Source organism: Notothenia rossii (assembly GCF_949606895.1).
Source record: "Notothenia rossii genome assembly, chromosome: 10".
Taxonomy (NCBI): Eukaryota; Metazoa; Chordata; class Actinopteri; order Perciformes; family Nototheniidae; genus Notothenia; species Notothenia rossii.
The window spans coordinates 14,532,374-14,548,208 of NC_136908.1; the positions used below are offsets into that span (position 1 = coordinate 14,532,374).

At 39.0% G+C, this 15,835-nt stretch overlaps 1 protein-coding gene across 1 annotated transcript in view; it reads right to left on the minus strand.

The window, feature by feature from the left end:
• Nucleotides 1–949: 949 nt before the first annotated feature.
• necab1 (N-terminal EF-hand calcium binding protein 1) overlaps nt 950–15,835 on the minus strand; it is a 34,716-nt gene continuing 19,830 nt past the window's right edge. The window contains exons 6-13 of the mRNA XM_079653524.1: nt 13,906–14,042; nt 8,785–8,906; nt 6,941–7,017; nt 5,879–5,926; nt 3,726–3,838; nt 3,278–3,355; nt 2,608–2,699; nt 950–1,689 (exon numbers count right to left, since the gene is read on the minus strand). Coding sequence (XP_079509650.1) covers nt 1,658–1,689; nt 2,608–2,699; nt 3,278–3,355; nt 3,726–3,838; nt 5,879–5,926; nt 6,941–7,017; nt 8,785–8,906; nt 13,906–14,042 — 699 coding nt within the window. The 3' untranslated portion in view covers nt 950–1,657. The remainder of the gene's footprint in view (nt 1,690–2,607; nt 2,700–3,277; nt 3,356–3,725; nt 3,839–5,878; nt 5,927–6,940; nt 7,018–8,784; nt 8,907–13,905; nt 14,043–15,835) is intronic.

Sequence of the window (15,835 nt, forward strand, 5' to 3'; positions counted from 1 at the left end):
TTTCCTTTTTTATTTGATCGCAGGCCCTATAGGAGTAATAACCATCAGTTACACAGACTGAGACCGTACATTAAACACAGGTGCTTCGTTTTCTGAAAATAACTTCAGTAACCAGTCAACTGGTTGAGTATCCGTAGCTCACACACAAAGGGGGTTTCACCTATGTTGCCTAATGAGAGTTCTTCTTTGGACTATGTGGGCAATTACTGACTGTATCTGATCGAGTGACACAACTCACCCTTTCATTAATCTATAGGGTGTGTAATCAGGAGCTGTACTTCAATCTGTCCTCATCTCTAATCAACCTGATAATCGATCACACCTGTGTGGTTCAAGCATCTAGCTGGTGTCTAAGATAATTTCAGATTTGATGTAATTACCGGGTTTATAATAAAATGAAGTATATTGACAAACATGGTTTTCAAAACATTTAGTCAAACTTAATGTCTGTCATAATTCCTGCTCAATTAAAGAGCCACCACCATTCACAGCAGCATTACAGCTGCAGTACTGCTGTCTGTCCACATGGTGGTGACATTAGCAAACATTAGATAAAGCAGTGAGGCTTTAAGCGTGTGTGCCATGGTCTTTATCCATACTGAAGATATCAGGAGGCACAAAGGAGCAGACCAACAAGGACATGTTGTCAACCTGTTGATACATTGAAATACATTTTTCCAGACACTTTGACTTCAGGTTCCTTCCTGGGGAATTCTTTAACGGCTAACATTCATGAAAGGCTCTTCTATAATTCCTCCTCCTTTTTTACAGTTTTTTTAAATTTATATCCTTGGCTATTGATTTAACATAATTATATATTTTACTGTTTGGATTAGTAATTAAATATCCCTGGCTTTAAATTTCGCTTTTGATTAACATAAAATCCAAACAGTTGCAATGTTTTTTTTCTAGATATAATGTTAGCAGACAAATAGACAAACAAACGTGATACACAACAACATATCTTCTTTATTTATGACCAAGGGATTTTTATCTCGTTTGACACATTGATTACAGACACAACAGAAACATGTTTTAATGAGCTCCCTGGAGCTGCTACACATGATACAATTATCTATCTCTCTCTATATATCTCTCTCTGTCTCTATATATATATCTCTCTCTCTCTACAGTATATCTCTCTCTATCTCACACACACACACACACACACACACACACACACACACACACACACACACACACACACACACACACACACACACACACACACACACACACACACACACACACACACACACACACACACACACACACACACACACACACACACACACACACACACACACAGCTTTAGCTCCAATGATCTACCCTGGGCTGCAGATTGTGTCACGTCAAACACAGTGATGATGTCAGATCAGCTGACGGGTCGTCGTCATTTCTTTCAGGATGTCAAAGCATCGTCTAGGTGTTTAAACAAACACACACGCATGGACTATTTCAGACTACCACCTACAACTATGAAGGAACATAAAGGTCATAAATACTATAACTTCACAAGTTACTGTGTGTGTGTGTGTGTGTGTGTGTGTGTGTGTGTGTGTGTGTGTGTGTGTGTGTGTGTGTGTGCTCCTGGTCTTCCTTATGTGTCTGCAGATTTTTCCCATCAGTTAGGACTATAAAGGTTTCTCATCCATCTTCAGTTGTTGTTGTTGAGGACCCACCACGAGGCTGGAGGAGTAGAAGCAGGATTTTAATGAGACACTAAACATGCTATCCTCTGCAAACTGTGTATTTTGTGTATTTGTGTGTCCGTGAGTGTATGTCATGACAAATATGTTCAGCTTTGCCCTCTGTGCTGCTCGTGGCTGGTTATAATGTGAAGCGGGTAATGATGCTTGTTAGACAGAATTAGGATCAATTTGATGTAATGATGCAGGAGAAATATCACCACATATCAACAACAACTGAGAATGGCCTTCTAATGGTCTGATATCATTTGAGAATCCAAGCACATCTCATGACATTTCCCTATAGAGTTTCCCAGTTTAGATGGAGAATGACAAACGTTAGATTGTAGCTTAAAGTAATATAACTTGCTATTGGTAACTTTAAGTTATATAAACACATTTATCTTTTTAATTAACTAATGAACATAATCACAAAGAAACCCTTAAGCGGGAACGCATTACCAAGAAAAGTACTTCATTTTTATTTTCTGTTCTTTTTTTTATTGTATACTTTGGTTAAACTGCTCCCAAGGTAAATAATAAACCATTACGCTCAATATCTATCCAAATCATACATTGTTTATCTGCTTATTGAAGCATTTAATCGAAGCACATTTAACAGACGTAATACTCAAATCAATCTCGAAGCACAACCTTTTGGTTTATTTGAAAACCTTTTCATCCTGACTGGAAAAAAAGACTTCAAAATGACGCTCTAATGTCTTTGAGGATCATTTGTCTGCACTGCTTGTCTTGTGATTGATGATAGACGTCATGTACCAAAGGGCACCTGAGGCTGAAGAGTTTACCCTTTAAAGTGTAAGACCAGTCAGGTGAATATTATCTTGATCTTGTTGGATGTGATGTGTTTGAGTGAAGCCAGCGGAGAATCAGCAGGAGCGTTAATGAATGCTCTTACCAGGAACCAACATGGTGCTTAGGCTCTCAGGGGTTTCCAGGAAATCCACATTGCCCCTCTGGAAGGTCTTACTGTAGTTGGTCTGCAAGTGACTGTGCAGAGGAAACAGACAGACTATCACTCTATCCATAGAGAAGATGCATACAGATGTCTTCAGTAGTTTTTAAATCTATGTACTCATGAAACAATTCTGCTATACAAAAAACTCAAATAAACGATTTATTCTCACGCACATTAAGTTGACCTTAAAAAATTAAATTATTGAGGATTTTACTCAGATTTTTACCAACCTTTGAATGTATGAGTAAAACACTTGTAGGTTGTGTGCACTAATCTGCATTTTCTGGCATGTTGGGATGAATTGTAATATTCAACAAAGGGCATTCTAATATATATATATGTTTTCTTTCCTAATATTGAGACATTTAAGTTAATTTTGAATGTTTATTATGTAAATAACAAACTAGACATGGCCCATTAGACTACCTCAGATACAAATATAAAGTAAATGTTCATGAATATCCTTTCTGCTCCTGCTGCTACTCTAATACTTGTTTTACTAATTCATTTCATTAAAGCCTCAAATCTTCACTAAACTTCTCTCTGTTTTTCTTTTAGCAGACCACGCTGAACTATTCATGATGCATATAGTGTGCAGGCGAATACTTACTTCTTCCACACATTGTTGTGCTCCCAGAATTCATAGAGAATGAAGCGTGATTCATTTGCCAGACGCTGAACTGCGATGCTGCGAAATGCAAAACAGGGGAGAACACAAGTCACGCAATCACTAATTAGTGTGCCACATTATGTCCCCGAGAACTGCCTCTCTGTCTGAAATGTTTCCACGCTCTGAATGCGAGCAGGCAATTTGCATTCTGTGTGGCGTAATTCCTTTATTTATGATTGCAATAAATGTGTGTACAGATAATATCCTATTTAAATGCTAGATACATTTACTGTTCTGTGAAGACTGTTTATACTTTTTCCTTTTGAAGGCATCTTTTATTCACATGTTGCTCTTTGTAAAGCATTTTTCAAAGACTGTTAAAAATACACACGTCATCATGTCCTAAATCCCTAGTGATACAAAGTGAACAGAGATAATATGAACTGACTGTAGACATCCAGTCTGGGCGCAGGCACAGTCCATGTACTGTCTGAGAGCCAAACGAAACTCCTCCAGCTCGTCCTCCAGCACCGACAGCTGCCTCTGGACTATCAGGATGTGCTGTGTAGACAGAAAGCACGCACGCACACACACACACACACACACACACACACACACACACACACACACACACACACACACACACACACACACACACACACACACACACACACACACACACACACACACACACACACACACACACACACACACACACACACACACACACACACACACACACACACACACACACACACACACACACACACACACACACACACACACACACACACACACACACACACACACACACACACACACACACACACACACACACACACACACACGTTAAGTCACTGCAGTCAGAAGGTCATGTTTTGCTTCTGGTGGAGAGAAAGTCTATTTGGAGCTGGAGGAGGACCATCAGAAAAATACTGACAGGGATACATTTCCTCACTCTTAAGATGAAATATTTTAGTATCAGAACACACAACGACAGGAAACGAGAAACAAGGACACTTTCTATAATCATAACAATAAAAAAACCTGCTAATCATTTCCTGTGGCGGAGGTTTGTATGTGACAGAGGCAGAAGGGCTGATGGGAACAGGAAGTTAATGGTCTGCCTAGTTGTGTGTGTGTGTGTGTGTGTGTGTGTGTGTGTGCAAACGTGTTTACTGTGTGTGACTGATAAAATGCCTGAGGATGTTCTCTCACTTGTTAATTTGGGAGAAACACACGCACACAAACACGCGCACTCACAGTAGGGGAGACACTCATTCATTACGCACACGCACACACACACACACACACACACACACACACACACACACACACACACACACACACACACACACACACACACACACACACACACACACACACACACACACACACACACACACACACACACACACACACACACACACACACACACACACACACACACACAGTGTGTGATTTACTCTCAGCACCACATTTATTCCTAGTGCCACACACCAATTACATATTGATTAATTCACACACTCAGATGTCTGCATGATGGGACATGACACTTAAATTGAATATTTATAAGCATGATATAATTTGTGTTGCTGTGATATGATAATTCTGGTAAAATATTGCAATACTAACTATTGATTTTACAAGTGAATGTGAAATGAATGATTCCACATGAACTATTGTCTCTTTTATAACAGAATACAAAATCTCTCATCTGCACTCTGTTACTGTCAGACTGTGTTTATGTTTCTGAGACATATATCTGTTTTGGTTAAACAAGCTAAACCTGACTCAGACTGTGTTTGCGATCTAACTCAAATAAAGTTTATTATACGATTATGAAACCAAAAAATAAGAACAATAGGGCCCCTTTAATACTGTATGTGAAATGGCAACTTAACTTAACCTCCCACATTTACTTTTCTTTTTAACTATCTGTAACCTAAACCTCCTTTCATTTGTCACATAATGTAATTCTTTAATCCTTTTCCAAAATACTACTGGTATTATTGGTGTTAGGATTCCTTTTTCTGGAAGTAATTTATAAAACAAGAAGCTCAATTTAACTAGCTATGTTCTTCCACCTCACACTGATATCCTCCTGAGTGTGTCTGCTGTGTCGTCAGGGATTCAGAGTCTATCAGCCGTGAAATGAGTGATACTCTATGAAGCTTGAGCACAAATAACAGTCTCCCTTTGCTTTGGCATGAGGATGCAGTGGTTACACAGGGAATAAAACACATTTAAAAAACACACACACTGTAAACAAGCACAAGCCTTGAATATGTAGCCAGTATAGGTTTACACACATGGTACGCACACATGTATGTTGAGTTATTCAAAGTGTTTTACCCATAAATATATGTTTTAGAACATACCCAGACATGCTTACTCAAACTCTCTGTCGCTCACACGTACGTCTAATAATGAGTTTTTAAGAGAAATATTAGAGTGCAGAGGGAGTCAGGTTTCAGCCCTCCTGTTGCTATGACAACTGCTGAGTGGTTATTATCAGTACAAATCTCCCATGTGAGAACAGAGACAGGGTCACAGCAGCAGCAACAGAAGAAAAGTCAATTCAAGTCAATGAAAACTAACCGATTTGCTCTCCAACACCTCTTCTTCAGCGGGCTCCAGGCGGATTTCCTGCAGAACAGATAAACATTTATACAATGACCCGATAGTGAGACATTGCGCACGCTATCTAAATGTATTTAACCCTTAATAACCGGCCCCTTGGGAGCAGAAAAATGCAAACCATTTTTTAATTAGAATGTTACGTTCGCAAATGATCAGACTGTTTTGAAAGGTACAAATGAAAGGAACCGAGGTGACCATGTCATCATTTTTCTTTTTATAGTTTCCAAATGTCAGTGCCTGCCCAAGATCCACTCCCTTCTACAGGGACAGTGAGAACCAGCTGGGCACAAGAGGTAGAGGTTTGTTGCTCAGAGATTACCTCTAGTATGTGCCTGCACAAATCATCATGTTGTTTTGCTATTAAATCTTAAAAATGTGCTGATTTGCATTTATTGTAGTGGCAGAAATCAGCTCAAATCTATCACCTGCTGGTCAGCAAACAACATGGAAAGAAAGTAATTACCACAAGAGAGCAATCAAATCACTTGTGAAGATAAACAAATATCAGGGAGTTGAGAAGACTGTCAACTGTTCAGATAAAGAGTCATGTTATTGCCTGTGTTTTATATAATATTGTTAAAGTCTTAAAGAAGAATTATCAGCCAGTAATTCACAAGAAAAAAGAAAATAGAAATAAAAAGACAAAATGGCCTCTCTTTGTAGTAAAAGTATATTTTTTATTTTTTATTCCCAGATGTATTATGTGTCCAAAAAAGTTATCAAATAATTGACAACAGAAAATCAAACGAATCCAATGAGATTTTATATGGGATGTTCAAAACACGCAGATTGTAGCTCTAAGAGTGTGAAAGCAGTCCACATCTCCCGCATACGCTACATATGTGTGTATGTGTTTGTACGTGGGAGGTGTGGTTGAGTTAATTTGTTAATATTGTAAGTTCACTTAATCAGTGTTTATTCTGAGAAAGAAATGTAAAGACCAGATGGCCGTGATAGTGAGAGGAAGAACTGAGATGGAAAGAAGAGGAAGGAGGCAGGAGGAGAAAATAGAAGGATAACCTTTTTCTCTAGACGGTCGATGAGCCTCTGCAGCCTGTTGACCTGGACCATCCACTGGCTGTCTTCTTCATAAACACCTATAGACACAGACAGGAAGCCACTCAGACGGAACAACAATGGTCGAGGGAATGATGCTGCTTACATCAACCGGATTTCAAACTCCTCTTCCTCCATTGATTGTTTCAACCGAACACCTCGGAAATAGTGGCGGCATCCCAGAGGGCATTTCAAGGTTTCCTTTCAAATAACGCAATCCTGAAAGCATGCCATTCAATAAAAAAGCCCTGAGGCATAAAATCAAAGTTTAAAGGGGTGCACACATCTCCTAGCAACCACCACTGGTGTTATAGTGGAAGCTAATGGAAAAAAAACTGTGTGCAAACAATTGCAAATACAAACAATAATGGAGCTGGGAAAATAGAAACACTGGAAAGAATAGCTGTGGTTAAAAGGTCAAGAGGTGATTCTGATGATAGAGACTTCTCATTGATTGTGACAAACTGATTTAAAGAAACATGTATTACATTACATGTCACTTGTTAGACACTTTGACCCAAAGCTACTTAAATACACTCAATACTGTGGGCAATCCCCACATGCTACAACACTAAAGGTTTGGTCTATTAAAGTCATGACTTGTTGTCTTAGGTCAAAGCTTTGGGACTTTTACATTAAAGTGTGTAGTTGAATAAGAGTTATGTTGGAGTTAATGTCGTTTTGATTCAACACATTTATTTTTTCCTCCGCTAAGAGATGAAACAACAGTGCCAATTCCCTCTAGTTTTCAGACACATTCTCCAGTAGAAGAGGCTGTATTACAAAACTGATAGGGCTGAGCGAGTGCGGTGTGAAAATGGTTGAACAACTTTTCTTACTTTCAGATTTGTATATCCGAAGTAAGCCTTCTGGTTTTTGAGTGATGAATTCAGACTAAAGCCACCTGCTGCATTAAGAGTTATTTCTTCATATGCGGGAGCTGAAACGAAATGGCTGTTCGCTGAAGTCCTTGCTATAAGTGTTACTTTTTGGCTCAGACAGATGATGTCACTCTTTTTGTGGCTGCTTGTGCTTTGATGTCGGTCTGGTGTGTTTGGACCTTTAACAAATAATTCTGCCTGGACTCATAACTTTAACATTATCAGTAAAACTGAGAGCTGGAATTCTTCGATATGACTTGTGATTCATTATTGGATAACTCACCATCAGTGTACTTTTACTTCACCAAATAATTAATAATACATCATCCACCATAATTGAAGTAAAACATTTTTTATAACCCTGACCCTTACGTACCAATCATTCCCTTTTAAATTGAAATGAAATATGTGCTTGCATCACAAGACAAACACACTCCCCAATAAATAAACTGCAAAGGTGTATTACAAGACAGGGAGGGATCTTGCTGTAAACTGCATCTCTCGGTATGCATCATGAATTAAATATCTTACTTACAATGAACTATCACACCCGCAGCACACGGAGATTTTTAGAGTGAGGTCTTCCATCACCTTTAACCTCTATCTGCAGCAAAGGGGAAGTACCAGAGCATTTTTAAGGCTTTATAGCTACACCCAGCAGCACATGAGAACACAACTCTCCACTTCAATCTCCCTCTCTGTCTCACACTCCAGTTTCTCTCTCACACCTTCACGACCTCCCTCCCCCCGCCTGTGCTCGGCTCTCTGTCCTGTGGAGACACACTGACTCTGACCGAGCAGCTCTTTTAACCTCCGGCAGCTACAAGAGAACACCACTCAGGAGTGTAGAGCTTCAATATTAAACAGGATGCACTGATTATTTATTCATACAAACTCAGCTTTAGACAGCAGAAAATATGAACACACCTGAATTGACGAGACTGAGGAGAGGGTTGTTGGGAGACAGGCTGCTGTTCCTCTGGAGCCTCCGATTGGAGCGGCGACCCGACCACTGGATGGACAAAACCTCTGGCTTCAGAGGGCCCTGCCTGGAGTCAACAGAGAGATATTTATCAGGCATCAAACATTTTTAGACACCATTTTTTACATTGTTGCACTTGCATTATAGTTAAAATCTTTACACAAGTAAAGATACTTGTGTTTAAAAATACTCTGGTAAAATTAGAAGTACTGACTAAACTTCTTTACTCAAGTAGAAGTAAAGAAGTATGGACTTCGAAATGTATTTAAGTAAAAAGTACCCATTACTATCAACTGTTTTAAAGAGTAACTGACTTCGTTTTATATTAATAGAACAATAATGTCATTGTTAGCTAATGAATGTTTCCATGCATGTTTTCCAACATGAGGCCCCACGCAAAGTTATATGATGAGGCCCTCTGTTTCGCGAGCGTCGTCGTCGTCGTCGTCGGGGTGCTAGTGGAGCCTCGCAGCGGCGAAACCGTGCCGCGCCACACCAATTGCGCCACATTTTCGGCTCAGTTGAGGCACCCTCCGCAAGGTGAGGCCCCCTCCGCAAGGTGAGGCCCCATGCAGTCTGCATGATCGGCCTGTAGGGAGGGACGGCCCTGGGCAACATGACAACGTTCTCTTCTTTAGAGAAGACCAGGACATGATGGTTACACGGATCGTGTTAAAATCAATAGGCACGCAATAACTCTAAATAATAATGATCACGCCACCAAACACAGATTAAAACTAAAGCAACAAGCCTGTTTTGAAAATGTAAGAAGTAGAAAGTACAGGTATTTGTGTCAAAAATGTAAGAAGTAAAAGTTAAAAGTCGTCAGAAAAATAAGTAGTGGAGTAAAGTACTGATACCAGAAAAATGTACTTAAGTACAGTAACGAATAATTTGTAGGCCTACTCCACTACTTCTCACCTCTGAACCACATCACCAATGTGTCCAAACAAAACACTTGATTTGGTTTCCGCTGACTCTGTTACCGACACAAAAAAGAACCTGAGCAGGAAGTAAACATTGTATGAACTCAAAAGTGAAAATGTAACGGCTCACTTGAAATGTGTCTTTCCTTTTTGTACAGCAATTTAAGATGGCACCAGGTGTCCAAAGCACAGTTTCATGAATGGATGTTGAAAGTGGTGGAGGTCTGACAGTGACGCTAATGTTAGGAAGAAGGTATGTGCGGCCGCAGGGAGACATCACCAAAGATTTAGTTTTGTGATGTCAAGTTGTTCAGTCCTGTATTTTTGAGAAGTCCTAAGGGTGTCGAGAGGATGTACATTTATATTTCTGTGTGTGTGAGTTTTGCGCAAATAGTCAAGCACAAACATTAAACATTAAAACAGCTATTCAACACAGAAAAACAACCACCAGCCTTTATTACCAAATCCTTATGAGGCCTATTGCATTGCCCTGTCACCCCAGGTCCGGAGCTTTGTCCTGATGGGCTGCAGTATGTTAGCTTCAGCAGACCTGAGGCGACGGGTGGGGGTGTGTCGTTGGATGAGGTCACAGAGGTAGGGTAGGTATGTAGGCTGTATATTCGTTATATTTAATAAAACCTTAAAGAACATGGCTTTTTTAACATCGTCAACTAACATTGTTCGCTATACTCACCCGGATGCAAATAGCATCTGCCTACGAATTATTAATCAGTTAAATAATTTTCTCATAGACTTCTATACAATTTTTCAACCATGGCTTTTATCCACACATTTGTATTTAGCACCTTTAGTTTAAGCTAAACAGTAAATATCATAAAGAGTAAGTAAACTATTAATCTGTCTAAAACCCAGTCAGCTAATTCAGAATAGTTTTCCCAAGAGGAATGCAGGTTGATTCAGGTGACACCATTTAGTATATTGGTAGTATTAATAATGTTTAAATGCTCATTTCCGAATATGGTAGTCAGGCAGCATAATTATTGCTCCAGTGAAATGAATGCTGTATGGAGGAGGGGGATCGGTGGCTGGTCCCTGTTGATGTTTTAGTGAGTCATACTATATTCTTGGCTTTGCAGCGGCTTTAATAACTATAATCCGTCTGAGATCAGTGAGCAAAGATCAGCAACCTATGCATCATCAAGTAACTCCAGAAGCCTTTATGCATACTGAGACTGAGTGTCAAAGCCAGAAAGTGATTACTGAAATAATATGAATAATGATGCAAATTAATGATGGATAATAATAATAATAATCTAAAGGGTAAATAACAACGTATTACATAGAAGAAAGCAATATCACTTCTGAAGTGAACGGCACAACTTATGAATACAAAGCTGCATGTTCAGTTCTGAGTCATACCATGCACCCATTAGTACAAATCAGCTTCTCTTTGTCCTCTTCACACATACAAGAAATGACCACAGAAACCAATTTAGAGCCACCAGAGAAACAGCCAAATCCTCTAGATGTCTGGAGGAACAGAGTGGTTGCATTCAGATGCACGGGGGAATAATTCAAGTGTGTTTGAAAAGGATGCTGGTGGAGAGGCTGCTGCTCTGGGAGCGAGGGACAGTCACACTTGCGAGATGACATGAGTGGAAAATATAGAGAAAGAAACATTTAGAGGATTTGAGAAAAGAAAAGGAAGTCGCTGTCGGAAGATGTTATCTCAGCCCATCATTTAGTGTAAAAATTGTCATGGTGAGAAAAGGGACACTGAATTATGCCAAAAACATGTCAAAACTGTAAGAAATTGGCAGAAAATCACCACTCGGCTGTGGAAGCTGCTGCTCAAAACAGAGACCGGGGACGTGAAGCAAAAAAAAAAGAGATTGCGTCATCACCCCATTCTTTAAATAGCATATACCATGAACACTGACTTTACCTGCAGGGAATACACACACACGCGCGCACACAGACACGCGCACACAGACACGCACAACCTCAGAATTCATAAAACAAGCTCTGTCGAAACAAATATTTATGTTATTTGCACAAAATGTTCCCACCACTTTCATGATTTTTGAAGCATAAATAAAAATGGCCAGAAGTAAAGAGCTAACATTGGGTGTTAGAACTTCACATTACTTCAACCACTAAGCTACAGATGGATACTTATTCGGGACAATGTTTAGGTGTCTTATTCAGCCATTTACTATAGAAACTGCCTTTTTATAACACATAAAAGCCTCAACTTTCCCGAGGGTTTTTAGCTGACATATTTTATGTCTTAGAACCAAAAAACTGGAAGTGCTAACTCTTTCACTATAGTTCAACAAATTCTTTTACACATCCAGCAGACAGAGAAACATTAGCATTGATTTGGAGTTTGTGTACACCTGGCTCCTGTAAATCAGACACTATCTCATCTTCCATGTCATTCTGGCTTAGTACCAAGTGAGTTGATATCTTTGTTTGTTAGCTGCCTGCTGTGACAGGAAATGAGAAAGAGATCCCCAAGATGGAACCAAAACAGTAAAGTTGTTGATAGTAAAACCAAAACGAGTCGAAAAATTATGAGAACGCTCTGCGAAGTTTAGGGGGAAGACAGTGTTGTTAATATCCGCATGGTGGGTTCATTTTAGAATCTCACTTTAATTTACAAAGTGAGTTAAAGGTCACCTATTATTATTTTATACATAAACATGAGTCCCCTTTGTGTAAAGAGATGCTGAACATTTCAGGAAAAAAGATTCTCTCACTTTTTGTTCTGATCCATTTATATAAAAACCTGTCTGAAAATGAGCTGATCAGATTTTGGCCACTTTGTGATGTCATAACGATTTTTTTGGGTTGTCTAACCATTAGCCAATCACCAACCAAGGTAACACCCCCCCCCCCACCTTATCGTCTGAATCTCCTCCTAGAACACCATTGTGTTCTTTTTAACCAAACATCTCTCAGAGGGGCGTGGGGAGTGCCCTTATTTTCATCTAAAGCAGGGGTATCAAACTCAAGGCCCGCAACTTCATTTTATGTGGCCCGCAAGAGCTTGCAAAGAATATAATATGTTTATTATACGGTTACATGCTACTTTAAAGAAGCACGTTGCCCATAAACTACATGTCCCACAATGCATCTCAAATGTGACTCTTTTCTCAGAATTTGACTTTTTTTCTTCAAAATATGCTTTTTTTTCTCAGAATTAGATATTCTTTTCAAAATGTTACTTTTTATTTGAAAATGTCACTTCTTCTTTTTTTATTTTTTTTATTTGGCTTTTCTTTTTAAATCATTTTGTGACATTCTTACTGAAGAGACTTGCAATTATTTCCCCTAGACTTCTGCTTTCAGACGTAATTCATTATGAAGTTATTACCCTATCCGATAATCATCCAATGCAGAGGCAATAATGTAATATAATACCTTATTTTATATATATTAAATATTTATATATGGTTTTTTTTATAGTCTTAAAGTTACAACCGGCCCTTTGAGTGCAACCATAATGCTGATGTGGCCCGTGATGAAATTGAGTTTGACACCCCTGATCTAAAGTAACAGACAGAGAATCAGCTCTTTTGAAACAGGGCTGAAACAGAGGGGATTATGGGATGCTGCAATGATCTGTTTGGTATTTCAAGCCAAACACTTCAGAGACATGTTTTGTATATATCTGAGACCTTTAATATATTGATTAAAAACAGTATAATAGGGGACCTTTAATACATTGTGTGATAGATCAATTTAAGAAAGGTCCTATTGTTGTTCTTGTGATATTTTGCCAATTTATTTACAACTGCAGTGAATATCTATTTTCAGTTTCTTTGTCCTCCATGTTTATTTCTTTAAAATCTTAACAATCCATTCATACATTTCTCATTCTATGTTTATATGTCCACACAGGTAGGAGATCAAATACATAAAGGATTATACATCTATAAAACTATTGCTGAATTAGCTGGAAGAGGACTTTTTAAAAAGGACATGAACCTGCTGTTGTGCAGTACCATCGGATGAAAGCATCATTTAAATCTTAAATGTGGGATGTAAATTAGTGTGTGCTGTTTGTACAAAATTGTCAGGCTAAATGTGAGAGCTGTAATTATAGGTGCCATTGTACAATACAATTTGTCCAAGTTTTAAGGACTAATTGTATGTGTGAGATTTTGTTCTTACTTCTCCTGGCGAGTCTGCTCGGCGGTGGTTTCCATGGCGCACTCAAGAGAGCTTTGAAGTGAGTGAAGCTGATTAGTTGTCTCCTTCAGCAGGAAGCGGGTCACAAACTGCTCAAGGTGGTTGGACTCCTGATAATCCTGTCGATTAGGAGAAGAAAAGGAGGTGGAGGAATCAGAGTGGGAGGAATGATAAAAAGAAAAGATGTTTCACATGCAATCAAAAGTCACTCAATGCCCAGACCTCCTCTGCTAATTAGAAGATGCCAAGCAGATCTGTCAGCTAGGAAATATTACATAAGCAGCAGGAGAGGAGAAAAGAGGAGACAGGAACAATCTGCAGTCTCTTATCAGCTGAAACCTGCCTCTTATATAGTGTTTGATCACTTTAAATAGATAAAAGAAGACAGAAGTACAATGCAGGTTCAATAGGGAAGATGATGACAGCTCAAAATGTACATGCAAGCAGAGTGGGGAGCTATTAATGAGTGCATAATATTCAGTAAAAATTCATTTGACTCCATACAGACATTAGACTAATTATTATTATTGACTCATAGTTGTGTGTGTGTCAACCTTAAAATTGTAGCTAATAATCTCAAACAAATGTGTTAAACTGATATATAATAATGATGATCGCATTGCTTTAAAGCACATGTGTCAAAGTCAAGGCCCGGGGGCCAAATCAGGCCCTTGGTGGATTTAATTTTGGCCCGCAAGATAATCTTTAATTACTATTAGATCTGGCCCTCCGGTGTATTGCACGCACACCTTCACTCAATCCTGAATATTTCCTCAGCTCAGAGACTGAGCCCAAACATTGATGATCTTGCACCCGAGATGAGATGCCAAGTATCTGCTTGAACTAGCATCACAGAGCAGCAAGCTGAGTTTACATGGATGTTTCCTTCTGCTCTTCTTTTCTTGCGACAACAGGGCATGTTTGTTTTTTTCTTTGAGGGAAATAGTTTTGTTGAAGCTGTTGTTGGCCAGTGGAAAAATGTAATCATAAGAAATAGAGCCATAAGAAATAAATGCAGCTGATTATTTAATGTTTAATGTTGTTTTATAGGCAATAATTTAAGCTTTGTTAGTTCCAGGTTTAATATGTGCAATAAGTTCATTTCAATAAGTTTTGCAATAAACATTGAACCAGTCCGGCCCTCGACTAGTACTCAATATTTTTATTTTGGCCCACTGTGTATTTGAGTTTGACAACCCTGCTCTAAAGGGTTATTCAGGCGATATACACTAGTGCTGCACTTTCATAAAGGTTGGGGATTTACAAATAACATGTTGGAAAAAGATTGGTCCAAATTAGGTACAATATAGGCTGAAATGTGCTCATCCTTTAGGTGCCCAGAAGTAATCAAAGACATTTCAAGATAACCCTGACTCATATAATATCATCATGATAAGTAAATCCACCACTATTTGAAAGTGCAGTTCCCCTGTAAGAAATACTGTTGGGAAAATACTGAATGTACTCTTCTAATATCAGAGTAGCACATAACAAAGGCCCTACGTAGCTGTGTAAGTAACAGGATGTGTGATTACCTAGAAGAGCGTCAGGACACACTGTTTTAGGCATATGATAGCTATGTGACCACGATTAACATGATGATTCTGCCTCTATGGAGCTATGTGACAACGATTAACATGATGATTCAGCCTCTATGGAGATAGGCATATGACTGTCATGTTTATTGCTTACGCAGGCCTTAGCTAATATGAACTAATGTCAGAATACTGCTATGAACCGGTATTCTGCATATTGTGATTGTAACGCCCTCTCTTGTATATAGGCATGTCAAGGACACTGTTCTGGGAACTATTTGCACGCAACCTCTGTGTGTGATGACTACTTCCATTCTTACAAGGATGTATCCTGATATTGAAGACCAAGCCGGTGACGTGTGCTATTTTTCTAACAA